At 39.1% G+C, this 14,295-nt stretch overlaps 2 protein-coding genes and 1 pseudogene across 2 annotated transcripts; 2 read left to right on the top strand and 1 right to left on the bottom strand.

Moving 5' to 3' along the window:
• Positions 1-39: 39 nt before the first annotated feature.
• Positions 40-3,446, bottom strand: LOC145456241 (uncharacterized). Its single transcript, XM_080334322.1, has 3 exons — positions 3,278-3,446; positions 2,384-2,601; positions 40-1,107 (listed from the first exon to the last, which is right to left on the bottom strand). The coding sequence occupies exons 1-3, from the start codon at positions 3,288-3,290 to the stop codon at positions 1,033-1,035; spliced, it is 306 nt and encodes a 101-aa protein (XP_080190448.1). The 5' UTR covers positions 3,291-3,446; the 3' UTR covers positions 40-1,032.
• A 2,486-nt stretch (positions 3,447-5,932) lies between these two features.
• LOC145456170 (14-3-3 protein epsilon pseudogene) lies at positions 5,933-6,996 on the top strand (annotated as a pseudogene).
• A 1,218-nt stretch (positions 6,997-8,214) lies between these two features.
• On the top strand, positions 8,215-13,971 carry LOC145456014 (uncharacterized). The gene is made up of 2 exons (XM_080334048.1): positions 8,215-9,772; positions 13,782-13,971. Exons 1-2 carry the CDS (start codon positions 8,462-8,464, stop codon positions 13,953-13,955), a joined length of 1,485 nt encoding a protein of 494 aa, XP_080190174.1. The 5' UTR covers positions 8,215-8,461; the 3' UTR covers positions 13,956-13,971.
• The last annotated feature ends 324 nt before the right edge of the window (positions 13,972-14,295 follow it).

Raw genomic sequence — 14,295 nt, 5'->3', positions numbered from 1 at the left:
ACCCATACACCACTCAGCGAAAGCACCTGGAAAGCTATGTTCACTGAATTGAAATAGTATTTTTAATCACTCAGGGCAAGTACAAACGTAACTGTCGGTATTTCCCGCCAATAACATAGGCTAAAAAGATCTTGAAATGTTCATCATATACAACATCCAGTCTCAGCTTTATATCAGTGCGAGTATGGAAACCATTTTCCCCTCTCATAATTTCAACTGCTAGTAAATAACTGCGCGGAACGCTAAATTCTATGCAAGCTACAAAAAATGTATCAACTGTACCAAGTCTCTATCTTAAGATTCTGAACGTCCACGTGGACAATGTTCAACAATGTCTTGAAGGTAGCAGGTAGTATCATAAAATTTAAAACGTTGATGTAGCATTCACAAAATTCAAACACAAATTCGAACACCAGTAGAATGTTCACTGTTCATTTACCCTGGTTTTCAATAATGAAGAAACACATTCGATAATAAGCGATACGGATTGTGTCTAGACTAGAATCCAACAGATATTAGATTTTTAAACCGATCCCAATAAAACCAACAACCTTCACCAATAACCCCGACATATTCAGCTGGTTTTCAAAAGATATAACATAGCTTTACGCGCATTTCCAAAACCTCGGAGTATTTATTCAAACAGCTTTAGAACCACTGCTATACTTGGACATGTAGCAGAGTGGAAAGGCTTCATTTGGTCAAAGTGACGCTACTAGAAACATCAATACTTCCAGTCTAGAAGTAGCAGATTGTTGGTCCAACTCCCTACCACCATAAAGTGCCGTCACAAAAATTGCCGATAGATATGCTTGGTCCGTATAGGTGAAGTATAGTAATACTGCATCAGAAATGAAGACAAATCTTCCTTGAACATGCAGCCGTTTGGATGTCAGTATGAACATCGTAATGAACGCATTTGTATCAATTCAATCAAACGTGGACAAACAATGTGTATGTGCGATGGGAATGATCAGCGGAAAATAATAAGAATTAGTAACTCAATTACAACTCGAACGTTGGTCGACCGCATTAATGGTGGTGATGATGTTTCATCTGCTTCTTCTTCTTCTTCAGCTCTTTTCTCTCATGCTTTGACAAATGCCGCTGAAATAAAGACAGACATGGGAAAATCGTGCGAGCATTCACCCACGCACGCAGGTAGACTTGTACAAACTACTGGAGAGAGTTAATTTATCAACGAAAATAGTCATGATTGTATTTTCAACCGCGGAAGCCTCGAAACCTCTATTGGTCATATCGCAGTATACGAAACATGTACGGACCAGTGTTGGGATGACTCGAGTCACCCTTTTCGTATGACTTGACTTGACTCGAGTCACTTTGCTAAAATGACTTGACCTGACTTGACTCGACGTATCAGAAATATGGATTGACTCGTGACTCGGAGCAAAATTCACGAGTCAATTTCAAATCATCAACTAATCAGTGTCGATATAAAAATCACTGTATGCCTTGCATATGTTCGGATTGTTCGCGAAACACTGGTGTAACCCGTGAAAGCGACCAATCATTCAATGACCGTGTGTTTTACTGAGACTGCATTGCTCTCTCATAAATAAATTGACCACAATCGAATTGATCGAAGCTTACAGCTTACGTTGTCGAAACATAGTACTAAAGTGATTTAATAGTAAATTTATATTTCTGTTCTCCGTGCTTATCTTACCCAAACCTCTTGTTTTTTTCAAATTGAAATCGAATATAGTTTGTTTACTCCTCAACCATTGGCGCAGACTTGAAGTGTATCATAGCAATATGTATAAATGGGTAAGGTATTGCATCTTATCAATTCGTTTCTCTATTCTCTATCAAGGCTGACAACTATACACTGAGGCTATGCAATTATTACCTAGTCGAGTGACTTGACTTGACTCGAGTCACCTTCGAAAATCTATTGACTTGACTTGACTCGAGTCAAAATGTGCAATGACTTGAAATGACTCCTGACTCGAAGGTAGTGACTTGATCCCAACACTGGTACGGACAATAGTGGAAATGAAAAAGTAATTATCAACCAACGCAAATACCGGCATGGTTGATAAAACACCAAATTAGCTCAAATGTGATGTAGAGCTGGCATTATATTATTTGTTGTCACATAACACTAGTGAGCGGTACTCGAATACTCGACTCCAATCCTAATACTTAATTCTGAGCCAAATCACTAAGAGACTCGATTTTGCCCAACCCTAACGACGAGATGTGTTTTCTAGTTGTTAGGCAACCAACATTTTTTGAATGTGCAACTAGAAGCAGGACTACAACTACTCAAAAAAAGTGGTTAGTTGACCGTCAATCAACTAGATTGGTAGTTAGTACAAATCTGCACGCAGGCCGAATAAAACCATCTTGCCCTTACATATTCCTCATCCGAGCTGGAAGATGACGAGCTGCTAGAACTCGAATGGCTGTGGCTATGGCTGTGATGGTGGTGATGAGGGTGATGGCCGGGGTGACCCACACCATGCATGTGATGCCCGGGCGTATGCATCTCTCTTTCTACATGCTGAACTTCATGTTCAAGATGTCGCTCCTCTTGATGTACAGCTCTTTCAGCCTCGTGTATCTCATGTTCAACTGCATCAACATGCATAAGACACATATTAGCATGTTGTAAGCACTTGGATGTAAAACACAATGGCTCAGTCGCTTCTCATCGAAATTAACACCAAATGTTCGAAAATGAAAATATCTTAACATTGCTAATTTTACACAACCTTTTTTCTGAGTACTTAAATAGATAAGGTGTTTCTTTATGTCAAGTAATTATGGTAGGCGATCTAACCAAACTTGGGAGAAAAGCCAATCGCAGGTGTGGGTGTATGGTAGTCTATATTCCCACAACATCATCCCACTCACGTGTGGAGAACATGAAGATAGTTATAAGATTGTTTGGGTGTTTAATTAATCATTGATCACGAATATTAACATCCTACACCATGTAATAAATAGAGGTGTTTAGAAAATATAGAAACGTCAACATGGCCAGCGTTGCTAAGAAGCGAGATCAAAGCGTTGAGAATAAAAGAGGGCGTTTCTCATTGTAATAACTTGATAAAACACCTTTTCAGTATGGTACCGGCGATATAAACAAAACTACTAGGACAATAAAATTGCTACTAGCATCCAATACATCTCTGAAAGTCAACACCTACACATTTCACTAGTTCCAATCCATCACATATATAAATATCTTGTCTACACAATATGTTCTGGTTTTACTGCTATAGACAAAAAATGAAAAATATTGTACCGTGGTGTGACATGCTTCCTCTTTCCAGAATTTTCCTCCACAATTTCTAAAGAAGGAGAATCATAAGTTTAATGCTTAAAACATTGACAAGTAAATTCATTAATTCATCAAACATTCCTTTATCAACGCTCAGTTAGACACAAGAGCTGTGTAGTATGTTAAGCATTGATACTATTTACATGCCTATAGAAATGATTATTTTTTAACGAAGAAAATCCACATGCTATTTTCTTATCATTCGGGGAAAACATTCAATAATCAATCAAGCAAAAACAACATATTACCAACAGCTATGCGCAAAAATTGACCCAAAACAGACAGCAGTTACTGCAAATTTGCACAGTACCTCACATTCACAACACCCTAACATACAGTGTGCAAAAATACTCTTTAGGTGTGATGCTTGTTGGTAATCAGTAATCAATTTTCATGTTGCGACCCCTAAAACGTCCATAGCTTTCAATAAGGTACCAATTATGAGCAATGATTATAATTATTCAAAAATTGTCAATGGTCGCCACATGCCACAAATGGTCTACTAGTTACAGAGATATGAAAAAAATTGTCAACATACCTGTCAACCTGTCAATCCAGATAGTCCGAATGCTGAAACATGGACTTGTCCCACCTTATAAACTCGACAGGAACATATTTTGGCTCCATGTTAAATATTAACAATGTCTAGCCTACTCTAGGATGCTAGGTCAAATCCGGATTCTGTTGAGAAAAAATGTTTAGCACATATTCTGAAGGAATCAAATATTTTTCACAAACATTCTTTACTATAAAATCAGATTAAAACCAAATCATTAAATTAATAAGTTCAACCAACGCCCTTTATTCTATTTGCACGTAATGAATGGATAAGAACAAAGTGTATCGGTTTTAGGATGCAACCAAAATAGTACCAGAGTCAGTTGGATCCTTGTTTGAATCTTGAAAAAAAAAAACTTATCTTAATCGATTAATTGAATATAATATGCAAGCGATACCAGCTAATCAGGAGCGAGTAGATTAGTGAAATACAGGTGTCAAAAAGAGTCAATCTTATTGCACAAGAACAATGCACAATATGCACATGCAATCTCAATCAAATAGGCCTATATGGGAACGGCAACTAATAGGCTGAACTGAGCTAATGGTTCTGAGCTGGAATTTCAGTAACATCCAAAATTATGGTCGTTAGCTAGGACGAATTCTTGCACAAAAGGACCAACTTTCCTGTTTGATGCTCCAGCAACGCTTGATGAAATTGCAAGGCCTTCATAGTGAACTTTATAACATAAATAAAGTACGTACTGTTACAGTTGCTAAACCCTACATTCTTCATAGTTCAGATTGGCAACATTCATTAATATCAGTTCGCAGGTGCAGGTCACCCGTGCAATCTTGTCAATCATGTGCATTGGTGAGTTCCATTCTGTGAATTGGACACAGGACACTGATTCTATTTTTACCATGGGTTATATGAATTTACTATTATGTGCATTTTTTCATAAAGCTTAGGTAGTCTCATAGTTATATCAATACTTTACATTCAACTTCAGGCAATTGGCGATATTTACGAGTCACATAACACAATTAAAATCAAAAAAGTCATCAGGAACTATAGTAGGCCTATGTTAGCTATATATAGCCCAATATGGAATATGTGTCTTGTGCACACGCACACCAAAGATTCTACTGACTACACACATCAGGTGTGATACTGAGAACCGTCTTAGCACACCAAATATATTACGCTAAACGTATATAGCTGAACAGGGAATACACCTATATAGTTTTAGTTCATTAGCTCGGTTTATTAGCAATTTTTATCAGTTCAGTGCACCACAAAAATTGCAACACAATGAAAAAATAGGAAGGTGTCGAAAAGACTTTTGAGCAGTCCTTGAAGTCAGACACGGTCGACCTTGGCCTAGCCGATGTAAAGAGGAGGCATGCACACTTAAAAGTAAAAGAAGATAATATAGAAAAGCAAGCGACAAAAATCTGTATGTGTTCTACATGATCAATGAGAACTATACCAATCCACGCGAATTCATAAACAATACTTCATGATCTTGATCAGTCAGAGTAGAATTGGTGGCAACGTCACGCAGAACTTTTTGTTCAATTACTTAATTATTCTATGCAGAAAAGCTCTCATCACGCAGGATTTATTTCAAAAAATTAATCAATATTCCATACGGATTGATCAGTATATGCATATTTTGCTTCCGTGGATTGAACTGAGCAATAATTATGAAATTGTAACCAGCATCACTGTCTCCAAAAAAGAGCTTCTTGGAGGTACAGAACTTCAATATACAATTGAATAGTATATTCATATTGAAATGAACCCGAATATTTTCGGCTGACACTCGTCAGGGCCCAGAGTTAATGTTCAGCAACAAATATTACTAAATCGCTTACCTTGTTACTTGAAATTGTTGACATGCGCTCTGCAAATTACTATCATTTCATTTCTCAGCAATTTTTACACATGCGTTTAGACGAGAAAATAAACGAGTCAGGAGCAAAATCCACTTTACACCGATTACATTCTCCAGCGTTCTTTACATTATACTGCATCACAAACATGCACAACACGAAAGACTGTGACGTAAAAATTCCGTTACCTCTACAATCGCTGATGCGTGACTAACAACAAAGCGATACCTCGGTGATGGCGTGGTTTCGTATCGCGTTTCCTCTGTTTGTTTGAAAAAGGACCTGTAAATTCGTACATTGAAAGCATAGCTGGCCAGGCACTAGATATGGCGGAGATTGCTGGAGTTTCAGAAAGGGACATCAATGTCTATAACTCAAAATTAGCGGAACAGGTCGAACGTTATGATGAGATGACAATGTATGTCACGAAAGTTGTCGAGGACTCGACAATTGAACTTTCGGTTGAAGAAAGAAACCTTCTTTCGGTTGCTTTCAAAAATGTCGTTGGAGCTCGCCGAGCCTCGTGGCGTATCTTAAGTGCTATTGCGGCAAAAAGCGGAGAGGAAGACCGCAAAAACGAGCCGATTTTAAGGTCCTACATTGGGGAAGTCGAAAACGAATTGAAAAACCACTGCGACAATCTCTTGAAACTACTGGATGACTGTCTTATCCCAAATTGCACTAGCGCGGAAGCGATCATATTTTATTACAAAATGAAGGGGGATTATAAAAGATACCTGGCAGAATTCCAGGCAGGGGACGAACGCAAAAAAGCGGCCGAAGACAGCTTACAGGCGTACAAGCGAGCGAGCGACTTGGCGATAAAGGATCTCCCCGTCACCAATCCTGTGAGGCTAGGGCTCGCCCTGAATTACTCGGTGTTTTACTATGAAATTCTTAACGCTCCCGATAAGGCTTGTAAATTAGCAAGAGTCGCGTTCGAAGACGCCGTAAGTGAAGTTGGACAACGGGACGAGTCCGAATACAAAGACGCTACCTTAATTTTGCAACTTTTGAGGGACAATCTGACTCTATGGACGTCGGATATGAAAGATCACGAGAGTGACGACAGAAACAAAGACGAGCTGCAGGATATTGAAGATTAGATGGATAACTGCTAAAATCGATCGATTCTGGAATACAGCGCACAGATAACGATGCCGTCTGCTTGATTGAACTGTTCAAAACATTTTCTTGCCAACTAGTCGTAATTCGTAGAAGGTTTTGAGTTGATATTCTCGAGTTTTCACATTTTATTTCATATTTCAATAAATATATTTTACGAATCAACGGGTTTTTAATTATAGGAACAGCTTGAATACCATGTAGACATGGAAATAAAGTAATGTCCCGCAAACATGCGGAAATCTTTTAGGCCATGGGCCAACATGTTATTGCTTATCTGTAGTTAGCGTCTCTCTGATTCTGTTCTGCTGGGTGGTATTAAAGAGATTGTGGTATCTGAGTTCGCAACCAAAAGACCAATCTACGATTGCGCCATATAAAGCGAAGAAAATGAATGAATATACTATATAATCGTACGAGTGAACGGAATGTTGTGAAATAACTAATGCAAAATCTGCGCGGTATGCTAAGAAGCGAAGCTTATGATACGTGGGGCGATTTTTTTACCTAAAAAAAAGGGAAATTTTGCACTTAAAAATCAAAATTTTGACATTTTTTTACCTCAAAAAACTCGATTTTGACCTCATGTATGCAAATTAGGTGTTTCCCACAATGTTTACATGAAAAAACTTTATTTTAATGAAATCAGAACCTATGAAGAATTCCGGTAGTTACATCACGCCATCACCATAATGGTAGAAATAACTAAAATTTGTTGTAGTACAACGAAAGATAGTTTCCTACATTCTCGGGTAGAAAGTGTCTGTCCTTACTAAGTAGGCCATAGCTTGCCGAGAATAGAGAAAGGACGTTCAACAGCAGTAGTTGTTGGTTGGCAACACTAATGTTGTGCGTACATTGCTGCTGGTGACACACCGTGTTGCTTCATTCTGACAATATTTTCTACATCACAATTTTTATCATGCGCTTTTTGATATAAGAACCAAAGTTCACGCGGTCTTGCTTCAGTTAGGATATTGCGGTACGTTGAGCAGAACACCATGTCAACCAATTTTTTTTCATTTGACCGTCGATGATTCACCATGAACAGATAATGGGCCGTCTACAACGGTAGGCCTATGAAGTAGGCTAACACAAGCTGTAAAATGTCAAATGATAAGTTCACCGACAGTGCAAACATCTACGATACAAACGAAATGCAGGTTGCAAAAAATTTTTGATTTGTAAACAATTTTAAATTATTTTTTGACCTAACGCTACATTTTGACAAAATTTTGACAAGTCAAAAATATCGCCCTACTTGTAAGTAATATGCATTGTGCGATGCAAATATCCGACAACTCTGAACTTCAAGTGTAACTAACATAAGGTGAATTTTTGAAAACTGACTCATATCTTTATACATATGACCAATTAAAACGTACATATAGAAGGTCGATAATAGGCTAAATTATGAAGTGCACTCAAGTAGGCCTACTATATACCCTTATCGCTGTTATGCACCAATGGTGCCCTTTAACTTACTGGTGTCGGATGTATCGATTAGTCTGTATAGGCCTACTCGTAATTTATTAAATTAGTCGAAATTTGGCCATTAGCAGTATCGCAATGTATAACTCGGTATGGTTGTTAGTTACACATTCTGGCTACGGAGTATAGCCAAATATGAATGTATCAGAATACAGCCGTAGTCGAGTTCCAGCGTCATCAAACTATATAGCAAATGTGGGAGTTGAAAATAGACTGCAGACAAGGCGTAGTACATTCCATAACGATGCATGGAACGACCTGTCAAGTAAACAGTACAGTAAAGCACGGAATGAACAAATATGCGCGCATGAAAGAAAGCCCGAAATAAATACCAGTTTTCATTGCTTTTCGCGAAATTTTGGTCAAATTCCGAAAGGAGGAAATGTGGTACACCAGGCATACAGGAATGCTGCGTTTTATCCCAAAATTAATTCAAAAATGGATCCATCTTCGATACTTCGACATATTTTGAATTCACGTGAGAGTGAGAGGCAGAATCGGGTTTTTCCTAATAACGATCATGCTGTTAATTTGCCTGACATTCCAAGCAAAGTGCGCTGCAATACTTCGCGAAGACCGATTTCCTCATCAGGATTGAAGGTGTATGAGAAAGCAGCAGAAATTCCGTTTTCAAGATGGGTACCAAGTGATAGAGAGGTGAAGTCCGCGGGCCAGATGCGAGTAATGAAGAGTAAGAACCGCAATCCGTCTTGTCGCGCAATGCTAACCACTGCTGACACAAAGTTTGATGACATATCAAAAAGGATATCTGATTTTGAAAAACGATCAAATAATGCGGTCGAGAGCTCAAAATTCCCTAAGAGGCGGAAAAGCAGCAATATCAAGTCCAAGGAAAAGAATGGTCTTAAATTTACAGAAAAAGTAATAACAAAAAGGAGACTTGTGCCAACCAGTCTTGATACCGGGCAGGAAAATTCACATGATGCTCCGATAAGGAATAAGAAAGCTCCTGTTACTCGCTGGGTTCGTCAAACTGAGCCAAAGGAAATCACCAGTAAGGCAAAGAATACTTGTGAATCGGTCCGAAACGAATCACGCAGTAATCATTGCGATAAGCAATTAAATAAACTAAATCCTCGGAAGCATTGCTTCTGTGTTGGGTCGAACAATCAAAACGAAACCATAAAACATCACTGCTGGTCGAGGCATTTGGATGGAAATTGGTCATTCGGCACAAATATTCTCGCGAGCGGGGCACTGCTAAATGGATCTCGACAAAGAAATTGCAGTTATTGCCTCGGCGAAAAAACTATTGCTCCGGGAAATTATGTCTTTGGTTTCTGTGACCGAGGAAGTCACAATCTTGGGGATTTGACGGCAGAGCATGGTGAAAAGCTGTATACCACAAATGCAAAATTTCAATCTGTTTCCAGGCAAAACAGTTTGACCAGAGCGGAAGATAATATTGATAACAATCACTTGAACGTAAGTGATATGATTTACTAACACAATATCGTAGGAATCTCGTCATGCATTTTATTATCCCGCTGCCCACGTAGAATTATATGCAGGCAGCTGATTTTTTCGACGATTTTGTTGTGACGACACACCTAGGCGCGTAGCCAGCCGAAAAATAAGGGGGGTGTTTCGATTTTTTCGAGTTTACTAATATTGCATCAATTCATTAGGGTTAAGTATGATAAGCTTTGCCAACGAGTCCGGAAGTGCTGTCAACGCGTATCACGTAGCCTCGGCGATGATTTGCGCAAAGTCAAAATGTCCGAGTTGTTATGGAATCTGTTCTACAATGGCACCGATTTCAGACGGTTCTTCAGATGGTTGTGTTTAAGAATTAGCGGAAATCAAGTACGTACGTACGTGTTGGAATCAAGTCACTATACCTTCGAGTCACGAGTCATCTCAAGTCATTTTACATTTCGACTCGAGTCAAGTCAGTCGATATTTGAAGGTGACACGACACGAGTCAAGTCAAGTCACTCGATTTTTGGAGGTGACTCGAGTCAAGTCGAGTCAAGTCACCAGTCAAGTCACAATTCAAGTCATGTTGATTCTTCGAAGTACGAGGCATAATTACGTCATTGCATTTTGATAGCTGTTTGAAAGTTGCCATTTGAAATTTGTATCGAGGGACGAATATAGAGTTAAATAAATATGAAAAAATACGTATCGCTCACGCATACGTAGAACTGTTAAACTACCTATAAGTAACTGTATAGCCTCAGTCCATAATTTATCAGCCAATATATAGAGAATAGAATACGAAACCTTATGATGCAATACGCTAGCCACCTAGATAAGGGTTGCATTTGAAACAAAAATCAAATTAAAACAAACACGTTTAAAACAAGGCCATAATTTAAAACATGCTTTTTTGTTTTTGTTTTTTCGAAACCATGACGTCACAAGTATTCAATTGTGACATCATAGTGGTTTGACATCAGCAATTAAGAATATAGGGTAAATATAGTTCCTTTGACGAAATATCTGTACGGCATAATTTTACAACTTGAAAAACACAATTTTTTTACACGGCCTTTGTTTAAAACACTGTTTAAAACATGTTGTTTTAAGTGTTTTAAAACACCGTTTGTTTTAAATGCAACCCTACCTATATACCCATCCGTGGGATACAAGTTAAGCCTGCGCCGATGGTTGACGAGTATAAACTGATGAACTATACTAAAATTCGATTTAATTTATACAAGACGTTTGGTTAAGGTAGGTACCGACCACAACGGGCACTGAGCAGTCTATAGAATAAAGATAATTTGCCATTAAATTAATTTACTACTAGTTTACGACAACGTAAGCTGTAAGCTCCGATCACTTCGTTTGCGGTCAATTTATTTGTGATAAAGCAATGGAGGCTCGGTAAAATCCACAATCACTGAGTGATTGCTCACTCTCACATGTCACACTAGCGTATCGCGAACAATACGGATATTTGCAAGATCAGCCATTTTTATCGACACCGTTACTTGATGACTTGCAATTGACTCGTAAATTTTGCTCCGAGTCACGAGTCAATCCGCATTTCTGAAACGCCGAGTCAAGTCAAGTCATTTTTGCAAAGTGACTCGAGTCAAGTCAAGTCACGCGAAAAAAGTGACTCGAGTCATCCCAACACCGACGCACAGGGAGACCCACACACATGTTTGCAGACATTCGATGTCATTCAGTTTCGCGATGTCTTTATTCACAATCGCTAATCAGCATGCACTTACGGCATTGTCTCCAAGTCATCGAAAGATAAGACTCAAAGCCTGCTAGACCCGAGACACGATAATTAGACCAGCGATGATATCTTTCGTACCAGGCCTATCGCTGGTGTGATTTTGTAGGCCAGCGATGATATCGTGCGCGCCATACCAATGCATATGCGATTAGGTCAGCGATGGTATAGTGCGCACCGGGCCTATTCCAGATGCGATTTTTCAAGCCTGCGGAATTAGGCATGATGGAGTATAACTAACCCACGGAGGTTAGAGGTTATTTATCTATAGTTGGAGACGCGATTAATCAGGCCAGCGACGATTGCCGAGCGCACGCCAATCAATGTTATTCAATGATTTAATTAAATTTCGCGATCATCTCAGCGGGAGATCGCGTCGAGCTACATCGTGCCCGTGCGTCGTGCAGTCGTGCACACTGCACAGACGAATCTCGCTAATTGGCAACACGCTTCTCGCTAATTGGCCGCACGCAACACTGATAATACGACTTATTGAATTGCAACTGAATATTAGCATCAGAATGGTCATTTCAAAGGACGGGGCTTCGCGTTTCAAAAAAGGGGGTCGACCCCCGAAACCTCCTGGCTACGGCCCTGGTCACGGTCATACCGGATTAACTTCACACACTGGAACTCTTGGGTGAACATGAACTTTGCATCCACGGGAAATATGTTTGTTATTAACTGTATCACTGACCTGACTATAGCCAATGTCACATATAGCGAGAAGCTTCGCCGATATAGCCATGCACGATTGCAGATAGCGTTGCGCATTTAAAACAAAATCAATTTAGAACAAACAGGTTTAAAACATGGGCCTTATTTGAAACAAGTTTTATTGCTTGTTTGTTTCTTTTTTGCTTTTTTTAACCACGATGTCACGAATCATCAATTGTGACATCACAGTGGATTGACATTGTTACACGTCTCCTTGAGAATTATAATTCAAAATACAGAGTCAATAATGCTCCTTTGGCGAAAAAGGTTTCCGACCCCTGTCATAAATGGGTCAAAAATATGTATGACCAGAACTACACCGTAAGGCATTTTTACGGTTGGCGATCATCATTATCGGATCATCCATTACATTCCAGAGTATTGACGACGTGCTTTAACCTGTGAAACTACAACGATTCCCAAGGTTCCAACCATTCCATCTTGCAGGCGTCGACAATTTACTGCAAGTCGTCCGAAATAAGCTCATTACATGTTTTTTCGAAAGTATTTACGCAGTTATGACATAATTATACAACTTTAACAAAAATTTAAAAAGCATTTCTTTAAAGAAGATTCAAAACGTGTTTTAAAACACCCCCTGTTTTAAATGCAACGCATAGATGAGAAACGTGGGAGGCTAATTGGGATGACACAGTATTTATCAGCATTTCCGACAAGTCTGCTGTGTGTGACGCTTCAATGCACTTTTATGGATCACCCTCTATTGAACAATCCCAATACACTTCACAAGCAACATTGATGTTATATGCCCAGGGTTGTAATGAGTCATTACAACCCTGGGCATATAACATCAATGTTGCTTGTGAAGTGTATTGGGATTGTTCAATAGAGGGTGATCCATAAAAGTCATTACTAATGACTCGAGTCACGATCTTTTGATGACTCGACTTGGCTCGAGTCATTTTCTCAAAATACGGAAATGACTCGACTCGACTCGAGTCAATTTGTGTATCGACTCGACTTGGACTCGAGTCATTGCGCATAACTCGGACCAAGTCACATGACTCGAGACTCAGACGGCCAAGACCGACATTTCATTGTAATTTCGAAGAATTGTAATAGAGCCAGACTATTGGGATTTCGTCTATTGGTACTGGTACTTGAAAATGCGACCAGAAGCTGCTAAAAGTCAGAAAAATTATTATTTATAAATGCGAACCATTCGATATCACCAAACAGAGTTACAAAAAGTGGATTTAACGAGACTTTAACGGAAAAAAGAGCAGTCAATACAATGACTCGGACTCGGACTCGAGTCATAATACCATGACTCGGACTCGACCCTCTGATCGCTGACTTGGACTCGGACTTGACTCGGTGGTGCATTGAAAATGATTCGACTTGACTCGAGTCAAAACTATAAAGTGAGGTTGACTTGTGACTCGGAGCCTTTTGACTTGGTTACAACCCTGTATATGCCTCCCCCTTGTTACGTACAATATTTAACTGTCCTCGACTTCATACAATTTCAATTTCGATTTATAACTTTTTTTGCATTTTCAGGAAATAAAGCTGACACAAAATCGCGAAAATTATGGTGTTTCAAGTTTTAGTCACATTTCACGAACTGATGTCCGTCGACATTATGGAATTCGGCAATTCGTACTTGGTGCTGTAACTGTTTTGATAGTGACTGTCGCAATTTTTAGTATCGTTTACCATCAGATGTTGCAATAAAAACAAATAAATCGTCCGTCTCGTGATCGCAAAGAAATTGGATGTACAGCTGTATATAGAGGAAGTGGAATGGTATCCAAACCAAGTTTTTCTTCAAACAACACATATAAGGCCAAGGTGGGTGTCTGATTCCATAGACTACTCCAAGTCGCTTCGACACCTTCCTATCTTTTCGTTGTATCGCATTTTGTGGTGTACTGAACGGATAAAATTTGCTAATAAACCAATGATGATAAGTTTAGACTTGAGTTGCATGGATACCGACCAGGGGATGTTTAGTTCAAGAAAGGAAGAGAGAACACGAACGATCAAGTCAAGCGAAATTGTACAATGTAGCCTA

Source organism: Botryllus schlosseri, chromosome 2 (genome assembly GCF_051294905.1).
Source record: "Botryllus schlosseri isolate E-star chromosome 2, Bs_hap1, whole genome shotgun sequence".
Taxonomy (NCBI): domain Eukaryota; kingdom Metazoa; phylum Chordata; class Ascidiacea; order Stolidobranchia; family Styelidae; genus Botryllus; species Botryllus schlosseri.
The sequence above is the reverse complement of the archived record's forward strand: the minus strand, read 5'-3'. Positions and strand labels throughout refer to the sequence as shown.